This window comes from Cyprinus carpio, chromosome A13 (assembly GCF_018340385.1).
Source record: "Cyprinus carpio isolate SPL01 chromosome A13, ASM1834038v1, whole genome shotgun sequence".
In the NCBI taxonomy this organism is placed as follows: domain Eukaryota; kingdom Metazoa; phylum Chordata; class Actinopteri; order Cypriniformes; family Cyprinidae; genus Cyprinus; species Cyprinus carpio.
In genome coordinates this window covers 26348357-26369799 of record NC_056584.1, presented here as the reverse complement: position 1 = coordinate 26369799, position 21443 = coordinate 26348357, and the positions used below count along the sequence as shown (strand labels likewise).

The 21443-nt window shown below is 36.2% G+C and overlaps 2 protein-coding genes across 3 annotated transcripts in view; both read right to left on the bottom strand.

Moving 5' to 3' along the window:
• Positions 1–573: 573 nt before the first annotated feature.
• On the bottom strand, positions 574–20819 carry LOC109101287. Of its 2 annotated transcripts, XM_042769527.1 has the most exons (14): positions 19821–20819; positions 18404–18587; positions 17538–17693; positions 16052–16366; positions 15788–15895; positions 6619–8540; positions 5240–5312; positions 5031–5111; positions 4784–4870; positions 4497–4588; positions 4304–4389; positions 3157–3429; positions 2185–2292; positions 574–1162 (listed from the first exon to the last, which is right to left on the bottom strand). In XM_042769527.1, exons 1-14 carry the CDS (start codon positions 20213–20215, stop codon positions 915–917), a joined length of 4128 nt encoding a protein of 1375 aa, XP_042625461.1. In that variant the 5' UTR covers positions 20216–20819; the 3' UTR covers positions 574–914. The 2 variants fall into 2 exon arrangements, with proteins under 2 accessions (XP_042625461.1, XP_042625463.1); XM_042769529.1 differs by lacking the exon at positions 15788–15895 and having other exon boundaries at positions 19821–20813.
• LOC109065285 overlaps positions 20524–21443 on the bottom strand; it is a 39852-nt gene continuing 38932 nt past the window's right edge. The window contains exon 22 of the mRNA XM_042769615.1: positions 20524–20569. Within this exon, the coding sequence (XP_042625549.1) occupies positions 20524–20569 (46 nt within the window). The remainder of the gene's footprint in view (positions 20570–21443) is intronic.

Genomic DNA, 21443 nt, shown 5'->3' with positions numbered 1-21443 from the left:
ATGATACATTTGTTGTGTGTTTTTTGGAGCTTGACAGACTTCATTGTTCTTTAACTATTTCAGCTTTTTTCTTCTCTGCATTTCTCCTCTTCTCTAGCATGCTTCCTAATCTAGTTGTCTAATGGCACTGCATATTGCGAATATTGTTGGCTCTGTGATAAAATTGCTTTTGTTCTCTTTGTAATTTGCTTTGGATAAAAGTGCTGCTAAATGCATAATGTTTCATCAAAGATAGTCATATGTGTCCCTGGACCACAAAACCAAGTGTCCTAAGTGTCAATTTTTCAAAATTGTGATTTATACATAATCTGAACGCTTTCCATTGATGTATGGTTTGTTAGGATCGGACAATATTTGGTCGAGATACAACTATTTGAAAATCTGGAATCTGAGGGTGCAAAAAAAATTTATAAAATCATCTTTAAAGTTGTTCAATGAAGTTCTTCGCAATGCATATTACCAATCAAAAATTAAGTTTTGATATATTTACAGTAGCAATTAGCAAAATATCTTCATGTAACATGATCTTTACTTATACTTACTCAATATACTAATGATTATTTGACCCATACAATGTATTTTTGGCTATTGGTAAAAATATACCCCAGAGACTTAACACTGTTTTTGTGCTCTAGGGTCACATATGGGTTTGGAACAACATAAGGGTGAGCAAACTACATGATTTTCATTTTTGACTAAACCATCCATTTGAGGCCGATATCAAAACGGCTGATAAAGTGAGAAGTTGAATTTTAAACACCTTGCAGCAACACAATCACAGAAGATCTCATTTAAAAGTATACAAAAATGGCTCTTGCCATCATATCCATAAATAAATGTAAGAAAAATGTTTTGAACTTGTGTCCTGCACATGTCAGTCAGGGTCTTTGACCAGCAGTGTCACAAAGTGTCCGTCACTCCTTTTTCCCAAAGAACTTCCTGAAGACGGATTTGTTTGCAGGTCGCGGGAGGCTCATGTAGCTCTTATTGGTCAGATCGGAGACGGACTCCTGCCAGACGCCATTTATCGGGGCCCTCGCTGTGCTTTTACAGACTGACGGCATCTCACCATCTCTGATGAATAAAGTCACAGAGTAGCTGGAGCTGCTGTCCTGACCTTTGCCTGAAGGGGGCGCTACAGGCTTGATCCTCTGATATGTGGCTGTAGAAACAGATATCAGCATTCAAAGGTCATATATATTGATTAAACGTCTATTTGTAGGTCCTTATGATTGCTGCAATACAGCAAACGCAGACAGAATTGCAGAATCCAGTCATAAAAATGGAATTTACTGCATAATGCAGAATGTGCAGAACATTTTTGATGCATAAATAAAAAGTAGGACTACACTTAATCGAATTGCAACAGCAATAATAATAATAATAATAATAATGCATTATTATTATTATTAATTATTATTATTATTATAATATTGTTATTATTATAAAAATATTATAAATTTTTTTAGGGGTATTATAAAATGTTTTTTTATGTTTTTTTTTTTCAACTGTAAATATATTGTGAAACAAAAGAAATTGTTTAATTTGCATCTGATTACATTTTAATTATATTGTTAATTTTTTATAATGTATGTATATGTTTTGAAACTATAAAGTTAACCACAAGTTGATAAGTTTTATGAATTCAACTGATTAGTCATGCTTTTTGATTATTAAAACTTGAATAATCCAGAAAAATTGAATCCAGAAACATTAAAACTTAAAACAGAATTTAAGAAAAATAAAACCCAATAATAAAATGTATTTCATAGGGCCATAATTTTTTTTTTTTTTTTTTTAACCTTCCAATAAATTGTAGAATTGTATAAATTTCATGATTTCAATTATTTACATGCTTTTTGATTAGTAAAATTTAATGGAATACAAAAAAAAAAAAAAAAAAAAAATCTAGAGAAAAAAAAAAAAAGGAATTTGGGGGAAAAAAATTAAGTTGAATTGGGGGGGGGGGGGGGGGATAAAACACTCCATATGGCCCTAAAAATTTATTTTTCTTAAACTTGTTGTTCAATTATATGCTGTTTGATTACTCAAATTTAATGTAATTATTAAAACAAAGTCCAGAAAAAATTATACAAAAAATAAAAGTTTAGAACATCTAAAACATGTACTGTACTGTAAAAAATAAAATGGCTTTAATAGGGTCCTTACTGGATGTTATTGTACCTGAGGTAAAGGAGTGTGAGCGTCTCTTTTCGCTGGTCCAGCCCTGAATGGTGGACACAGATGACGGTTTCTGTCTCCGAGACTCGCCGTGAGAGTCGAATTCATCCTCTACAGAGAGGAAAGAAGAAAAAAAAAACAGAAAATGAATCATTCAACCTCTACAGTACAAGGGCAGACAGTACAAGTGAGTAACAAAGTACTGGAGGTGAGAAATTATGTGACCAAGGTGGAAATGACAAAATCCAGAGAGCTGAATAGAAGTGCTTCTCCAGAAATAGAAAGCCGCTGACAGCAAACAGATGTGACCATGCCTCATAATGTCTGTATGAAGCTCTGCTCAGTACCAGAGTCCACTACTGCCCCCTTTTGGATTTTCAAACATTTGTCTTGCATATTATTTATTTATTACTTGCATTAGTTGACAGTGTTGTGGAATCTACTTTGAGCTTAATTTATCTCAAGTATGCTTTTAAATTTATTATAATAGCATACTTAAGATAAATTATATATTTATAGATTTCTTTTCTGGACAGCAAGGCAAAATACTGATTAAGAAAATTATTTTTATTTTATTTATTTACTTATTTTTTGTAGTGCAATTTAAAGTAATTTAACTAGGTAACTAGGTATATATATGAAACTACACTTTTTTGGATCAAACAGTAATAAATTATTTGTGAAATAATATTCATACAATTTAAATAATCTTAATTTCAGAAGCCTTTAATATATTTTCCCCCAATCAGTTCGTTTATAAGAACCAAACCAAATATTTAAAAAGAATTAAATTAATAAACAGCTAAAATAAAGTAAAAAAAAAAATCAAATAAAAAAAATACAATGTACCCCCCATTTCTTGTTAGTAAAAAGTAACTAGTTACAGGAAAAACTACCCTTATTTTTTCTTAGTTCACTGTATTAGTGATTAGTGATATCACTGTATTGAACTGTATTAGTCTCACAGTTTCTTACCACAATGACCTGCATCTGAGAACGAGGGGAGTAACAGATCCTGATGCCTTTGGTGGATCTGCAGTCCGTCATTGGTGTGGACTATGATCTCTTTGGTTCGGCCTGAGGTGGGCTGACTCTGTGCTAAAACGGTAGTGGTGACATAATTTCTCATGGGGCAGTGACATTTATCTCCACACTGACAGCCGGTGATAGCAGGAGAATGTCTAGGGAGCGTCGCTGAAGCTGAAGACCCATGACATGTTGATCTGCTCACTACAGAATCGCTAGATGCTGTAGAGATAGGATTTCATGTGAATATGTCTGTGGTCATATAATGCAGCATGGAAAACTTGTTAAAGGGATACTCCACCCTAAAATGAAAATTTTGTCATTAATCACTTACCCCCATGTCATTCCAAACCCGTAAAAGCTCCGTTTGTCTTTGGAAAACAATTTAAGATATTTTTGGATGAAAACCTGGAGGCTTGAGGCTGTCCCATAGACTGCCAAATAAATAACAGTGTCAAGGTCCATAAAAGGTATGAAAGTCGTCGTCAGAATACTCCATCTACCATCAGACGTGCAATCTGGGTTATATGAAGCGACTAGAACACTTTTTGTAAGTAAAGAAAACAAAAATAATGACTTTATTCAATAATTCCTTTGTCAACGGTCTCCTCTGTGTTTTTCCATATCACTGTATGCTGCGTATGCTCTTCTGTATCATCCTTGCCACAAGTATGCGCTGTTTCTACATGTATTTAGCTTTGATTTGAAATAAAACAGCGCATCCTTGTGGCGTGGATGACACAGAGGAGACCAGTGACAAAGGAATTATTGAATAAAGTCATTATTTTTGTTTTCTTCGCTTACAAAAAGTGTTCCAGTCGCTTCATATAACCCAGATTGCACATCTGATGGCAGATGGAGTATTCAGACCACGACTTTCATACCTTTTATGGACCTTGACACTATTATTTACTTGGCAGTCTATGGGACAGTCTCAAGCCTCCAGGTTTTCATCCAAAATATCTTAAATTGTGTTCCGAAGACAAACGGAGCTTTTACGGGTTTGGAACGACATGGGGGTAAGTGATTAATGACAAAATTTTCATTTTGGGGTGGAGTATCCCTTTAACAATGGAGACAGTTAATAGTATACTACCAGTGTGTGCTTGGATTCTGAGGATCCATTTCTTCATCATAAATCGGGATGAGGCACTGAGGAGATACTTAGATCCATCACGCAATCTGGGAGAAAATGGTTAAACAAACTCCTTCAACTGAACCTGTGCAGGTGAAAACGTCATCTCTAACTAAAACAAATATGAGACGCCCTTTAGTTGTTGGCCATTTACCTCAAGCAGAAGCAGTTGGGTTTTTTGGTGTACTCTGGCGACGGTTCACACACTGCTCCAATTAGGTTCAGAGGAAGGCTGGTCACACAGCTCTATGGGGTACAAATACAGAGTCATTTTGGTGAAATCATACCCTTAGATGCTTTAAAACTGCCATTAAACGTAATTCAATCACAATTTAATCACAGTTCAACCTTGCAATGTAACTAATGATGTCTGTTTGCAATAAAGGAACACAAAGTTTTCTGCTTGGTTGCAAAGCCAGAACATGAAGTCTTCGAGCTTACCTTGAATGTATCTTTCCTGTCCTGATAGAAACATATTGTTTGTTTGTACAGCACAGCATGATAGGAGTTCCATGCCCTGCATGGTGCCTGAAATAGTACATTTATCTTATTAGTTACATAAAGACCACCTGAAAATGCACTAAAACAACCTAATCTGACATCTACCACAGTAGCCTGAGGCATGAGACACAAATTGCTCATTTGTTTTGGTTGGAATCAAGCAAATATCTGTAATTGTGATATTTACCTTCTTTCCACCCAGTTGTAGTTTGTGTTTCCTCTCCAGTGTACCTTCCATAGACGGCAGTTCCAGTTCTTGTCTTCCACTCTGAAAAAGAAAGGTCAAAAACCTTGATATGATGAGATACAAAAATGTCTTTTATTACTCAATATTCTAAAGAACGTTAAAGCATATACTCTCTGTTCTGGTATGGTCTGCAATTATACTTTGTGTACCTGAATATCATTGTCATTGGTCCCATCCAATCCCATATGAACAGACAGGAGGCTCATGGACTGGTCCTGCAGAGAGAGAACACATATCAATGTGTTGATTACCATGACAAAAACAGATTGCATGTGCACTGATCAGAACTAAAACAATGGGGCAAAATTATATGAGATACTGTATGCTGGCCACAACTTAATTTGAAGGCAAAGATTTCCTAATAAAACCCTCAATCCTCCTAGGAAGTTCCTACTTCAGCCATTTAATGCAAATGCAACATAGTGAAGAGCATTTCAGCTCCCACAGAGAGCGATGGGAAATGTAAGGTATCCACTATGATTCTTTAATTGACAAGCTTTCTAACTCAGAAGGGCTTCCTAAGCTTCCAACTAAATACAATACTGTGGTGGCACTCATGAGCACTCATCTCATAAATATCATTCTGACATGTGTTGAAGGCAGCATAAATCAGCTACTTAAATCAGGGGTGTCCAATCCTGGAGGGCAACGGTCCTGCAGAGTTTACCTCCAACTTGACCTAACACACCTCCCCGGAGGTTTCTAGTAGTCGTCGGGACCTTAAGTTCCTTGGTTCAGGTGTGTTTGATTGAAGCTAAAATCTACAGGACATTGGCCCTCCAGGAACAGGACTTAAACCAGGAGTGTCCAAATTGGTCCTGGAGCGCCACTGTCCTGCAGAGTTTAGCTTCAACTTGCCTCAAAACACCTGCCTGGAAGTTTCTAGTATGCCTAGTAAGACCTTGATTAGCTAGTTCAGGTGTGTTTAATTGGGGTTGGAGCTAAACTCTAGAGGACAGTGGCCCTCCAGGAGCAGGGTTGGACACCCCTGACTTAAGGCCGGGACACACCAAGCCAACTTCAAAGAACTAGCGGCGATGAAAGCCGACAGTATTGTTGCCTCACGTCGGCAGCGTCAGACCAAAAAGCTGCACTCGAACACACCGCACAGACTACAGCCTACGGCAAACTAACACATGCATTCTGTGCATGCGTGAGAGGAATTACCGGTCTATATCAGCATTTATCAATAGTATATATTCGTCATTCAAAATGAGAAACCGAAACAAAGATATACGAGATAAACGCAGATATATGAAATGTAAACAAAGCAGTGCTTGCTTACCATTTTGAATATCAGTAACGTTAATAAATTTAATCATTTTAAGCAGCTCATGTTGTTATGAAAACATTTGCATATTAGAATGATTGGGAATGATCACGTAACATTTAAACAGCCTTCTGTCTTTACCGCCTTCATTTAGGTGCATGTTTTTATCACTTTCGGATCGTTCATCGTTTAAAGAGTTTTTTTTGTTTAATGTTTTTATTTATTTGGATTTTTTTATCGGTTTCTGTTTCATTTGCTAAATGTGTTTCCTTCTCCTCCTCCTCCTCCTCCACCTCTTCCTCCTCTTTATAATGGTAGATATACTTTTGCTGGTCCTCTATTTCGGGTAGTTTCACCATATCTGAAGCAGTTTCATTAATAGCCACCTGTTTGTAAACCTGTTCCTGTTGTGTGAATGCAGCCCAAGACCTCCTGTCCCCTTTATCCAGAATTTGCCTCTCTTCCCTTGGGTTCTGCTGCTTCCCAGAACCCACCATAGTCTGGATGGATGGTGGCAGTCTGAACTCTGCCACAAGAAGGTTGGGTGCGGAGGACGTGACCAACTTCCTGAAAAACACTGCTTTTTCTTTGGGTGAGGGTTCCCTGTGCTGGTCTGGAGAAGAGGTGGCCTGGTAGCCATTATACATGATGTCAGAGTTTAGACTCTCTCGGTAGCTGTTGGTGTGGTTCCAGATGTCCTCCAGCTCCTCCTCTTCCTGCTCAAACTGTTGATGGTCAGGATGAACTGGATCATCAACATCAATAGATAAGGTAATGCTCTTGGCCTTTGAGAACTCTGAGTTCTTGTTGGAGACTCCTGCATCCAGGGATGGTATCTTCCCTATGGTCCTCTGAGGCACTGGACAATCTGAGGACTCTATGTACGGACCCTCAGCGCATAACTTGAAGCTTCCAGAGCTGGAATGACCAGAGTCCACAGAGTCCTCTCTTCCATTGGCTCTGAAGTTCAACACCACATGAGATGCATGATTGGGACTTAACTGTTGAGTGCTGGAGGATTTCCCTTGTCTATGGTACATGTGTCCATTAAGATTGTGAACCATGGTATGGACACTAGGACATACATGAATCTCTGTCATAGTTGAGCTGTGGTTGGCTATCTCTTGGCTTGCATCTTCTGGTGGGCTTACATAGTAGTTCTCTTTGCTGTCAAGTTGAGTTTCATTAGCGCCCCAACTAACCACCTCTTCTTTGGGCACTATACTGATCCCAGACAGGTGTTTCTGTTGGATATTGGTCAGATCACTGAGTGATGAGGGACGATTCTCCTCAAATGAGATGTCTTCAACAACTGGACAAGGTGGAGGAGGAAATTCCTCTTTAGTAAATGAAACATTGTCAATGGTGAACTTTTTAGAGTCTTTACAATCAGTCTTGAGGGTTACTTCACCTGGGGAAATTTGTTTGAGCTCTTCTTTTTGCGGTGGAGGTGAGCGGGCTGTTTTAAAGGTGCTCAGAGCTGTTGGATGATCAATCTGAGAGTCCTGGTGATAAGAGTCAGTCTTTTTTTGTTCAGGAGGGCCAATTGTGATGACATCTTGAATGCTAGGGATGAGGCTCATATCCTTGGGCAGGTCAAAGCTTAACACAGAGCCCAAGGACAGAAATCTACAGTGGTTCTTCACATGTCCTTGGGTGGCCACCTCTAAGGTATGGTGAACTGGAGATCCAACCTCTCCAGGACATTCTGCATCTATGTTTTTCACTAAAGGGTTCTTTATGTAGTCCAAGACCTGAGTCCCATCGCTGTTTGGTTTCCTTGCATTTTTCCGCTTCTTCCTTTCCTTCAGGGGCCAAGTATGTGTATCATATGTCACCGGTTCACATACAGGTGGCAACCCAGTCTCCTCTGACAGCTCCTCTCCCATGATCTTCTGAATGGTGTGTCTACAGTCATCTTTCTTCTTCTTCGCCTTCTTGCTCTTCCTCTTCAGGCTGCTAAAGATTGAGATGTTGCTGTTCTTAGGCAGGAGGTTGTTGGTCCGCTGAATTGTGTCTTCAATGGAGGACAAGGAGTATGGGGAGGTGCAAGGGGAGGAGAAAGCATACAGGGATGTCCTGGGAGAGGAGGAAGAGGGCCTCTGGGATTTGTCTTGGGGAAGCGTCATACTCTCATACACTGCTGTGTTGTTTTCTGTAACATGCAAGTAGGTACTTACCTAAAACAGTTTTAGAGTGTTATCACCGTTTTTCTTCCATGCATAAAGCGGGTAGCATGCATAAGTATCACACTTCAATACAAAGTTCACCCTTCAAAGATTCATCATGCTAATTATCTGATGAACAATGTTCCTAAAAATCATTTGGGCATTTAGGTCGCACATAAAAATGAATGAATGTCATTGCATTGCAAAATAAAATATAAAATTAAGTGGCATCTGCAAACAACCGTTGCTGTAATTTTTAATGAATAGTGTTCATCGTCTGTTGGATTACGTCTTTAATGAATTTTTCCATAAATTTCTGCCATGTGTACATTAACTGACAGTCACCACTGATAAGCTACTACTAAATATATTGTAGAAACTTAATTTTCTGTAAAGTTGCTTTGCAACGATTTGCATCGTGAAAAGCGCTATACAAATAAACTTGAATTGAACTGAATTTAATTAATGCATGCATGAAGTCAGTTCTCCTCAAATACACACAGGTGTAGTTTATCACATTAACTATCAACCATTTCACAACCACAAAGTGTCTTCATTTTGGATCTTGCAAGTGTGCTTGTGTAATCTTGATAATAAATGTGGCTTGGTTTGGTATTTTGTTATCTTATGCAATGACATTCATATTTAAGTGTAGATTAAGTGTCCAAATACTTTTTATGGCCAGTGTAATCCACAATTCAAACACTGAAAAATGATTATTTGTATATCCATTAATGAAAATAAGTGTTTTAGTATCTGAGCATAGCACTTCTGTGAGTCTCTGGCTCAAGCAAAGCATTCCTAAGCAGAAACATAGAAACATGTTGCTTCACATTTGTTACTTATTAATGATGACATTGCTCTGCAATGATAAAAACATTTAAAATGCTGAAACATCTTTTCCTTCACTGCTTACGTTAAGTAGCTGGAATTCACTTGTGTTATGGGAAGAAATAAACATTTCTTGCATTCTGTGAAGAAAAATTATGCAAAACTTGCCACTACACTGCCAGGATGTTGTGGATGTTTGCCAGGGTGTTGCTATGTTGTCGCTACATACTATGTGGTTACCAATGTGTTGTAAGTGATGTCTATTGTGTTGCTATGTGTGTTCTGGGTCATTGCCATGGCATAACTATGCAGTTGCTAAGGTGTTCTAAGTGTTTTTGTGTGTTGCTATGCTGTGGGTAAGATGTTCTAAGTGGTTGCTAGGGCATTGCTATGTTGTTGCCCAGGTGTTTTGGCTAGTTGCCAGGATGTCACTAAGCAGCTGGTAAGGTGTTCAGAGTGTTTCAGTGTGTTCCTATATTATTAATAAGTTGCTCGAGGTGTTTGCTAGGGTGTTGCTATGCTTTTACTAAGGTGTTCTGGATACTTGTCAGGGCTACGAGATCTCTAAGCTGTTCCAGGTGGTAGCCAGGGTGTTGCTATGGGATTCTGGGTAGTTGCCAGGCCATACAACATGGTTGTGTTTTAATTGGCTTTTAGGGTGTTGCTATGCTACTGCTAAGATGTTCTATTTGATTGCTAGGGCATTGCTATGCTATTGCTAAAGTATTCTGGACAGTTGTCAGGATACTACTGTGCAGTTGTCAAGCTATTCTGAATTGTTTTTAGTGTGTTGCTTTGTAATTGCAAAGGTGTTCTAGATGGCTGCTACAGAGTTACTATACTGTTACTAACATGTTTTGAATAGTTGGCAGGGCGTTACTATGCAACTGCTAAGGTGTTCTGAGTGGTTTTTAGTGTGCTGCTATGTGATCACGAAGGTGTTCCAGGTGGTTGCTAAGGAGTTGCTATGTGATTAATGTTCTAGATGGTTGCTAGGGTGTTGCTATGTGATTCTGAGTGGTTGCTTACATCAAAAAGCCACACCAAACCTTAGCAAACACCACTAATAAAGCAAAAATATTAGATTTACATGAGAACAACACTAACAAAAGAACACAAGCAAGACTACACAAGCACACTTTCATTTTTTTTTATACTTTGGGCTTAATAAGAATCATCTGCTCTTAAACATGTCGTCATACACAGCTGTAATGGCTTGACCTTTCACCCTGTGACTAATCTTGTGTTGCTCTGGCAGCCCCAGACCATAAATCACACAGAGCAGTCAGAAGGGCCTTCTAGAAAGTTCACAACAAATTCTCCAGCACCACCACCCCCCTGCTGGGAGCGATTTCAGAACTCAGCGATCATGGGAAGCAAAGGGTGAGGTCACATCTCAGCACCGCACGGCTGTCATGAATGAGAGCTTACGTAAGAGTGAAAAACCCCACTGCATGCATCTTATCACCTCTCTTATCATCTACTTCCTTTGTCATTGTCTTCCTCCGTCCATGCATATCTGGTTAAAACAACTGATTTGCAGAAAATTTTCAGATCTAATAAAGACCCCTGGCCTCTGCTGGTTTCTGACTCATTTGTCATGATGGAGCAAGAGTTTAAAGAGTAAAACATAGAGTTGCCCTTAACTAAAGATTTGACTTGTAGTAATTCATTTAAGCCATCAGTCAAATAATCGCCATCTCCACAGTACAATGATGTGCCTTTAGAGAGACAGGACTCTAGAGTGCGACCAATTTGGTGCGACTTAAAAAAAATCAGAGGTCGCTCCGGTGCGACCAGCCGTTCGAGGGAAAAAAAAAGTCTCAGCGACTCTGAAAGTCTCCCTGTGGTTCAACAACAGACACTAGAGCCCTGCATTTCAGCCTGAGCCCGACGGGCCCCAACTTTTTTACACCCCTCGAGGCGGGCTTCAGGATAATTTTGACGTTATAGTTCAGACGCGGGCCGGGCCTCTCGCCTGGTTTAGACTTCTCCTTAAATTTATATTTTAGACATCCATCAATTAGTGTGGAAAAAAAAAATTGCCACGCTGGTGGAAACAACAAAACACGAGACCGTGCTACCGCGACTGTCAAGAGTGGCTGGACGGTGTTTAGTGTCCCCCAGCAGCAGCGAAGCTGAACAGTTCTCCGTTCAAATACACGCAAGCTTAAGCTTGCCGCAAAGCACTGGTAAAAGTAATTACCATGAATGTGACGGGGGAAATAGTAAGGAGATATTTGAATTATTTACTAATGAACTAGTGTGTTCTGAGTCTGTGTCGCAAGGATGAAGTTGCCGATCCTGACTCGCCATGTCATTAGACACGCCTTTAGAGAGAAGTGCAACTTTACGGATTATAATTATAATAAAAAAGTGTTTTAGTTTTCGATTTGTTTTATTTCGTTAAGTAATCATTTAAAGCTTTCTATAGATATATTTATCATGTCTGTGAGGCATGTTTTCACTGAGGTTCGGTTAATTTTTGTACACCTGTTAAAGACGAGACACAGAAAGCGCATCATGTTTGTTTTCTTTATTTTATAAAAGCACAAAATTTTGTTGATATTGTGAGTGCACACAAATTAAAGACCCTTTGCAGGTACGAATGATGTATTACTCTTACCTTTATGTGCAAAAATGACGGCATATCTACTGAAAAAAAATGCAAGTGATCATGCTGGCGTCTCCATGTCCTGAAGCGTCTCCGCACAAACTATTGGATGTAGCACACATTTATCTGGGTCTAACCTTTAAACATTGTTATATACTTGAACTGTTTTATATCTATAGATTTTATTTTAGGCGAGTCGTGGTGATTTGAGAAGGCTAAATTGATTAAACATTGGCTCACTGTCTAACGCTGGCCGCTTGGTCGTTTATTTTTAAAAAACTAAAACTTATATTTAACAAACAAAAAATGCTCCAAACGTTTTTCTAAATTAACTTAATAAAAAAACGAAAAACAATATAATCACTTTGCTATTACATACAAAACTGAACTATTTTAATAGCTGAGACAGTAGTATAAGCTGTTTAGGGAGTGTTTAGCTGTTTAAATCAGACACTAGAGCATCCCTTCATTCAGACACCGTGGAAGATCGGATAAGAATCAGTGTAGAGGGGCCAAGTCTGGAAGATTTTGATGCTAGAGAGAGTTTGGCCAGCTGGTTTAGCCAAGGCCAAAGATCAAGAAGGCCAAACTACAGGAGTTGGCCATCCGAGGGGGCATGTGAATGCAATGGAGGATAGTCCATAAGACACTGAGCCATGAGATGTTCAGTTTGAAGCCCTTAAAACACTTAATTTAGATGTTCTTTTTATTTCATTTATCTTGAGATGTTTTAAGTTTAAATTTCAGCTCAGTGAAGCACTTTATGCACCAACACTTTTTCAGTAAGTTACCTTTCTTGTAGAATTGTGCTTCAAATAAAGAACTTTATGTTGACCAGATTGTTAGTTAATCATTTACAAGAAAAGTGAACTTGTAAAACTGCGGTGTTAAATGTTATAGAGTCAAAAATTTGGGTGCACCTAACTTTTGTGCTGGTGCACCTAAGAAAAAGTTAGGCCCACCAGTGCAACCAGTGCAAAAAGTTAGTCTAGAGCCCTGAGAGAAAAAGCACCTTTAATAAGGATTACATAATCAGAGAGTATTTGTTTTGAATCGGTTCATTCAAAAGTAGATGTTTCAATCTTTCTATAGATATATTTCTCATGTTTGTGAGGCAGTAGCCTATACGCTGAGTTTCAGTTCACTTTTGTGATGCGCTGATTGCGCTCCAGTTCATGGAGATGGCAAAAAAACAAACAAAACAAACAAACAAAAAAGCATCTTGATTGTTTTCTTTATTTTACAAAAGCACAACATTTTGTTAATACTGTGAGTGTACACAAATAAAAGTAGACCCTTTACAGTTTCGAATGATGTATTACTCTTATCTGCATGAGTAAAAATGACAGCAATTTTTAAGATGTTTTTCGCTGTTTTCAGGAGAAATGCAGTAAGTGTGCTAATAGCTTCCACACTCCACACAAACACTTCGATATGCGCCTAAAAGCGCACATTTATCTAAGTTTACGTGCTACTACCTGCATGTCTCACTTTCAAAAGGAAAGCCATTTTTGAGGTTGATGAATGATAGATGAATGTTTGGATTTTCTTCCTGGAGTTACTGTACCTCAAGAACCAGCAGTTAACAATCTGTTCATGGAGGACAGTTTTTTCTGTGACTAACCGACTAAAAACCTTTTAGTTGACTAAGCCTCTTCTTGACTATTAGGGGGCAACGCTAGTAAAAAGTCTAGAAGTTTGCTCTGTTCCTCATGCAAAGCTATTGTATGCATACAGAAGAATGCATACATGTTTCGATGATCATTTCTGACTTTGTGTAATTATTCATTCTGATCTCTAGGGTCTCATTTTTAAGCGGTGACTCTATATGTGCTGAAAGCTGCAAGGGCACAAAATAAAAAATCCTGCTGACAGATATCATAATGCATTTGAAATTATACAATTTGACAGCAGCTAGACACTTTCCCACAAGCCCTAATCTCCCTGATGTTTTCCAAAAAATCTACTGGATTACATGAGAGCTGCTGATGGCATAATAAAAGACCCAAGGATATTGCAAAACCACTTTAGGCTACTAAATGCTACTATATTTTTAAACCCCTGTAACCGTTCCAAGAAACACACTTTTTATTTCTGCTGCAATTACTTTCAAAACATTCCCAAAGACAGTTTTGTAAACAACACGAATGTCTGAAATGAGGCTTTTGAAGAGTTTCTCATCCTGGTTTCTAATACTTCCCATATACTGGCACCTCAAAATGAGATCATTGGAAGTGGCTATTTCCTCTGACATCTTTTCATTACCTGCCCATACCTGTTTGCAATCTCCTCTAAACCACAGTGACCCCTCTTCCATCAAAGTCTCTTTCCAACCACGGCCCAAATAAATTATCAGGCCAATGGCGATTTTTCAGAATAGCATATTACTAGCCTATGATTCTGAGATTTACTGCAATGCTTTAGTGACCAAAAAAATACAATGAGATGTTTCGAGATCATGATGTTAGTCAGTTCATCACACTACAGTCCTCATGCACACACACACAAGCAGTGCTGGGAAGATTACTTATAAATTGTAGTTACTGATTCCAAATTACATGACAAAAATCGTAGTTAGTAATGTAATTCATTACATTACACATTTTAGGTAATATAATCAGACTACTTTTTGATTACTTTTAGATCACTTTTGTATGGAAGCCTGTTTCTGCCACTAAATAAAAAAGAAAAGAAAAGGTAATTGTGACTTTTTATATTACAATTCATTCATTTTATCTTGCAATAGTGAGATATAAACTCGCAATTCTGACTTTTTCTTTCTCAGAATTGAGTGATATAAACTTGCAATTGTGAGAAAAACCCAATTCTGACTTTATTCTGACTCGCAATTGCGCATTTATATCACGCAATTAGGAGAAAAAATAATTTCTCACAATTGTGAGTTTATATCACGCAATTCTGACTTTATAACTTGCAATTGCGAGTTTATATCATGCAATCATATGAAAAAAGTAAGAACTGCGATATACAAATGCAATTCTGACTTCATTTCTCGCAATTGTGAGTTTATATCTAATTCTGAGAAAAAAGTCAGAGTAGCGAGATGTAAACTCAGTGGCGGAAACGGCCTTCCATACTTTTGACATTACTTGTTTATCACAATGATTTAAATAGAATAATCTTGTAACATATTGATATAAAAATATGAAGAGAAAGAAAATATATTTCATTTGTTTACATTACATTACATTACGTCAAAGTTTCTCAGACTGGGGTTTGTGAAAGAACTGCTAATAATTAATTACATCATAAAAACGTACAATTAAAATAAATAATTTTAAAACAATGGCGTTTGAAAGACAAAAGTCTTCCAAAGACATAGTAATACATGGTTAAATAAATCAGTGATGTTTAAAAAAATTATAATTAGTTTAATCAGTAGTTGATACAATGTTGGGATGCTGAGAAAACACAATTTTTTTGTAAATCCAGTGTTCAAATGTGTGGCCTCTCAGTTTTCTGTGCAATTATAGCCAGCTGACTAATGACTGGTGTTTGTGTAAATGTCCACAAAACTGGAAAACTTTTTAGGCTATTTTAGAAAGGAAAATTTAAACGATGGAAAAATTGATGAATAATTTATTGCTAGTGTGTGATTACTATGTAATCAATAAAAAGTAACTGTAGTCTGATTACGAGTATTTTAAAATGTAATATAATGTAAATACAAGTACTTAATTTTTGGAATCTGATTATGTAATCCAGATTAATTTTATATAGTTTCTATACAGGTATTTAATTTTTTGAAATGTTTCTGTTTACTCGTGCAGGGCCACTAACCAACTATATTTACCTCTTCTGCACTGTGTCCATAAATCTTTTTCTTTTGCTTTAAACTACCAAAAAGCCCCTGGCAGCGCTTCCAAAAACATTTACAGGCAGAAGAGTGAGACTCAGCAGGCTGAAGGGAAATGTAGAACAAAACAAATCAGAGAAGGGTGTTTTTGAGGAAAGAGAAGCAAAATGTAAGGAGGCTGAGAGGGATATCAACCACAGAGTAGCGTATAAGTGCAAAAGGGTTTGACTTTGTGTGACTGTGATTTTTAATCATTCTCACCCTGTGCACAGGTTCGAGCACCGGCACGCCACCTTCCCTGCCAGGCTCTTGTACCTGGATTTGTGTGTCTCCAGAGTTACTGAAGCTGAGGATGAGATTGACAGTGCCTCCCAAAGCTGAAGGACTGGGTTCCTTCAGCACCAGGTACGGCGAGTCCGGCCTCTCTAAATGACCGCTATCATCGCTTCCTTTAGGACTGACACTCTTCATCACCTCGTATCCATAATTGTGCTGCAAACTGTCCTCCATGTCACCAGGGGGAGCACTTGTGAGGCTTTCTGTTCTCTTCTGAGAAGCCTTGGATGAGGTTTCCGCCTGAAAAATGGCAGAATTAATATGATTTTATGAGGAGACTGCATCTGTGGGTCGATCTTACGAAAACTGTCAAGGATTTCCAGGTCACATTTCACAAACAAAAGAAAGAAAGAAAAATTATATTTTGCATAAAGACAAAAACATATTGTATTTTAGGACTTGCATTGTGGCATTATTTGACATTTAAGCACATCAATATCCTGTCAATTTCCCATTAAAGCAACAACAACAACAAAAAACTATATTATACGCTATAATTTATTCCATATTAAAAAATAGTAAAGCTTGTTTGCATTGTGATTGTTTTTTACATTTAGTAGCATTCTTTTAATACATGCTGATTTAAATTTAAAAATCACTACATTACAGTAATTTTTACTGTAAAACTAAATCTAAATACTGTAAAATACAAATCATCACTGAGAATAAGCAGAATTATACAAATCTTAAAAATTAGGTTTTATTTCTGTATGAAAATAATATGTTTGGTTTATTTTTGTATATTATTTTGTTATTTTGGGTTGATCTCATGAATACGGTAAAGGATTGCAGGATCGTTAGGATTGTTTGCACTATGACATTTTAATGCAAAAGTTCTACATTAAATACTGAAGCATTTATACATTTAGTAGCATTTGCTGCATTTAATATATACTGTTGCAAAAGTATTTCTACTTTTACATTTGCTATATGTTGATGTAAATTGAAAAATCACTGCTTTACAGTATCTATTTACTGTAAGACATTTATTGATTGATACAGATATTACTTAAGACAAATAAGCAAAATTCCCATCGTCAAATTCACATTTCTGTAATGTTTGAAAAAATAAAACTATATTAATAAAAACATCAAAAGATTGTGAGAAATTTTTTTTGTTTTTGGTTTTTAGTATTTTTTTTTAATCATTTCATAATTTTGTTTGTATTATTTATGTTTTTTTTGAATCATTGCAAGGATTAGTTAATTTATAATATTAATATTATTTATATTTTCAATTTGGAGTGAAATGTAACCTCGATATGTTTCCTTACAATTGTATGTACACACAGGAGTGATGAAGTGAATTATTCAGTTCAATCAGTTTTTGATTTGTGCATCATGGCTGACTGATTGATTGATAAACTTGATTGATCCAAAGAGGGGAAATTCACGAATGAATGGGTTCTACCTGTGTTTGCGGGCTGCAGACCGTGGCCTCGGTGTAAATAGCGTCTGTCTGAGCTTCTTCAGCCCTCTGTCTGCTCAACAGCTGATCCTTCTGAGCCCTCCAGTGGACCAGGATCCATCCCAGCATGCTCCTCAGCTCCTCCATCCTCTCTCTGATCTGCACAAGTCATAATAAACAAACCATTTTAACGTTCTGTCATCCCAGAAGCAACTGAAGCAGATATTAAAGGGATAGTTCACCCAAAAATGAAAATTACCCCATGATTTACTCACCCTCAAGGCATCCTAGGTGTATATGATTTTTAGACGTTATATTAAAAAATGTCCTGACTCTTACAAGCTTTATTATGGCAGTGAATGGGTGTTATTTTTCAATAGTGTATTAGAAGCCCAGTAAAGCGCATCCATACTGTACATAATAAAAAAATGCTCCACACGGCTCCGGGTAGGGATGGGTAATTTTAATTAAAAGTTATTTACATTTACATTTAGTTATTTTGCAGAAGCTTTTATCCAAAGTGACTTACAATTGGGATTTATGGGTTATAAATTAATAATAGTAATTAATAATAATAGCTAGAGATTAAGTTTTAATTTTTTTTTTCTTACAAAAACACATGGATTCACTTCAGGAGTCTTTATTAACCCTCTGGAGCCAAGTGGGACACTTTTTATGATGGATGGCTGCGCTTTATTGGACTTCTTTTGGACTATTGAATATCAACACCCATTATAAAGCATGGAAGAGCCAGGAGATGTTTTAATATAACTCTGATTGTATTCATCTGAAAGTCATGCCTTGAGGGTGAGTAAATCATGGGGAAATTTTCATTTTTGGGTAAAGAAAGCTTATTTGTGTTTCTCTACCATCTTGTTGAGGTGATGCTCGTCGTCAAAGAGTTTTTTTCCAGCCACAGTGAGCTGATCAAACTCCTCAAACTTCTGCTCTATCTGGCGATCCAGAACCTCAACCAGAGGCTCCTGGTTCTCTCGGCTTTGACGCAGAGCACTTTCAGAGAAAATGCAGGAGCGGGTGTCTTCTGTCCAAGAGCTGTGGGAGAGAAGATGAACAGCAGAGAGGTGAAGACAAGCGCTTCAGGCCCATACACAAGCTCAAGATGATGCTTTCCAGACGTTTTTCCAAACACATCAAGAGAACACAATGTGAACAGACATCTCCCATCAATAAATCAAACATTAGCTCTGCAAATTATATTCATAGAACATTCCTGGTGAATCACACCAAAACATGTCCAGGTCACATTTCACCCCAAAATCAAAAGAAAGAAGGACCTTCATGATTTTTTGATTTATGCCATTATTTTCATGACAATTAAGCAAGTTTCCCCCAAATGTGCATTACTGTAATGTGTCCAGATATTTACATTTATTTTTGTTTAGTATTTTTATTGGGGGAAAAAAAACTAATATTTATATATAATTATTTTATATATATATATATATATATATATATATATATATATATATATAAAACTAATATTTATATACATTTCATTATTTGGTATTTTTAGTTTTTTTCTATTTTTTCAAATCATGTTTGATTGCTATTAAATTAGTACAGTGTAAATTAGTGCTATTAAAACAGTATTTTCTAATTTAAAAAAAAATCAAATAAATATTTTTATTATAATTTCTATATGTGTATACAAAATTATTATAAAATAAATTAAAAAAAAAATAATTGTTGAGAATGTAACGAGAAAAAAAAAAAGTATATATAGGCATTTACTATTTATGGTAGTATTTGTTCTAGTTTTAATTTATGCTGATTTAAATGAAAAATATTTAATTGAATTTTTTTAATTTAAACATTTGCACTATTGCAATGTCTGGGCACATTACAGTAAAAGAAATTTCTTCAGAAACTTGTTTAATTGTCATGAAAATAATTAAAAAATATATATTTATAAATTACAATATATCATAAAAATGACAAAGGAATTAAAAATTACTATTTTATATATGGTATGTATGTATGTATGTATGTATATATATTAATTAGCTATTTGTATTACATACAGTAAATTTAGTTGTTTTTTTTTTTTTAATTATCTACTACTTTCTATTTATTATTAATGTGTATTAACACAAATATTCAACATTTAGGGAGAACTGTCCCAGTATATGTCATGAAAATATATATTATATTTTTTTTTGGGGGGGGGGGGGTGAATTATGATCTGTATGTGTTCTTGTGATGTCAATCTTTAACAAAATAAGAAATAAAATTAGGTCTCATTTAATCCTTTTATCACTGACTTACATCATTGCCAGATAGTTCCTAAAGAAATGACGCAGGTGTCCAAACTGCAGGAGTCTCTTCTTGTTTTCAGCCACACTTTTGCCGAGCTCGTCCCAGGCGTTCAGGCTGGTCTGAATCTCAGTCCCTACAGTGTTCATCCTCTCGGGACACACGTCTGACAAACGGCTCGCCAGACTCGCCATGGCCTCCACCTCCTCCTTCAAGACCCCGTATTCAGCCTGGAGGAAGAAAAGACGTCTGGGTTTAAGTTCACAATTGCACACTACCATCCAACTAGTGCTATTTTTGCAGCATACTGTAAACCCTTTACAAACTGTGCAAAATCTGTTAACCACATGCTTTACATATGTATTGCTGGCATCGCTGACAGAGTTTCTGAAGGTAATTAAAAGCATTAATAAGCATCAAGCCGCTCAGTGTTTCAGATCTGCGGCTGCAAAACAGAGATTTTCAGATGCTTTATGCATGAGCATCAAACTATTTTAGTATGAGCCATTAGGTCATTTCTTGCATTTTAGAGTTTCCAGAAAGATGTGTTTGCGTTTTGCACGCCATCAAGTTATTATTGCATTGTAATGCACCCACACAATGCTGCGGTCTCAAATGAATCAACCGACACATACAAATACACATCATAAACGCCAAAAACCTGCACACAATGGAGTCCTGTGTGGATAATAAAGGCATGTGTGGGCTCACTTCATTATCGAACAAAACAAGGGTCTGGCTGAGCCTCAGTGGATGTCCAGCTTCAACCACAACAGGAAACAGATTCTAGAAACAATGTGCTAAAACAAATTCATCACAAAAGGTGGGAGAAAGACGTTTCCATTAGATCAACACCGGGAGGTCACAGAGTCCCGGCAAACAAGATGCTTCCTGTTCTCAGAGTGTTATTGTGTTGCAAAAACACTCAGTTGCAGTCTTTCTTTTAAAAAATAAAAAAAAAAACAACCCCACAAAAGGGTGAATCACATGAAAGCATGTCCAGGTAACATTTCACAACAAAAATCTGCATGAATAAAATCAGCTCTGTTTTTAGGACCATGAATTTTATTTTTTATTTTTTGCAATACTACTACTACTTATACTACTACTAATTAATAATAATAATAATAATTATTATTATTATTATTAATAATAAAATAATAATACTTTTTCTTGTAATTAATTCTTATATTTATAACTTAATTGTCATTGGAAATAAATCGCAGTAATAATAATAAGAAGAAGAAGAAGGTGAAGGATTAATAAATGTTTATTTTTATTTTTTTTTTTTTGTTATTTAATTGTTATTATTATATATCACATAATGCACAATAATAATAATAATTAATTATTAATAATAAAAACATTAAAAAACAATAATTATCATTTCTTAATTTTATTAATTATAAATTTAAAAAGAATTACCTCACAACAATACTAATACACAATCTTAATATAATAATATCATACATTTATATTTGTAATTATTGTGATGTGATTATTTTCATGACAATTAAAATAAAAATTGCTGTAAAAAATTATTAAATAAAAAAAGATAAATTAAGGGCAGAACAACAACACTACCATTATTTCTAAATATTTTTTAATTTAATTAACTATTTTATTTTTTGCATT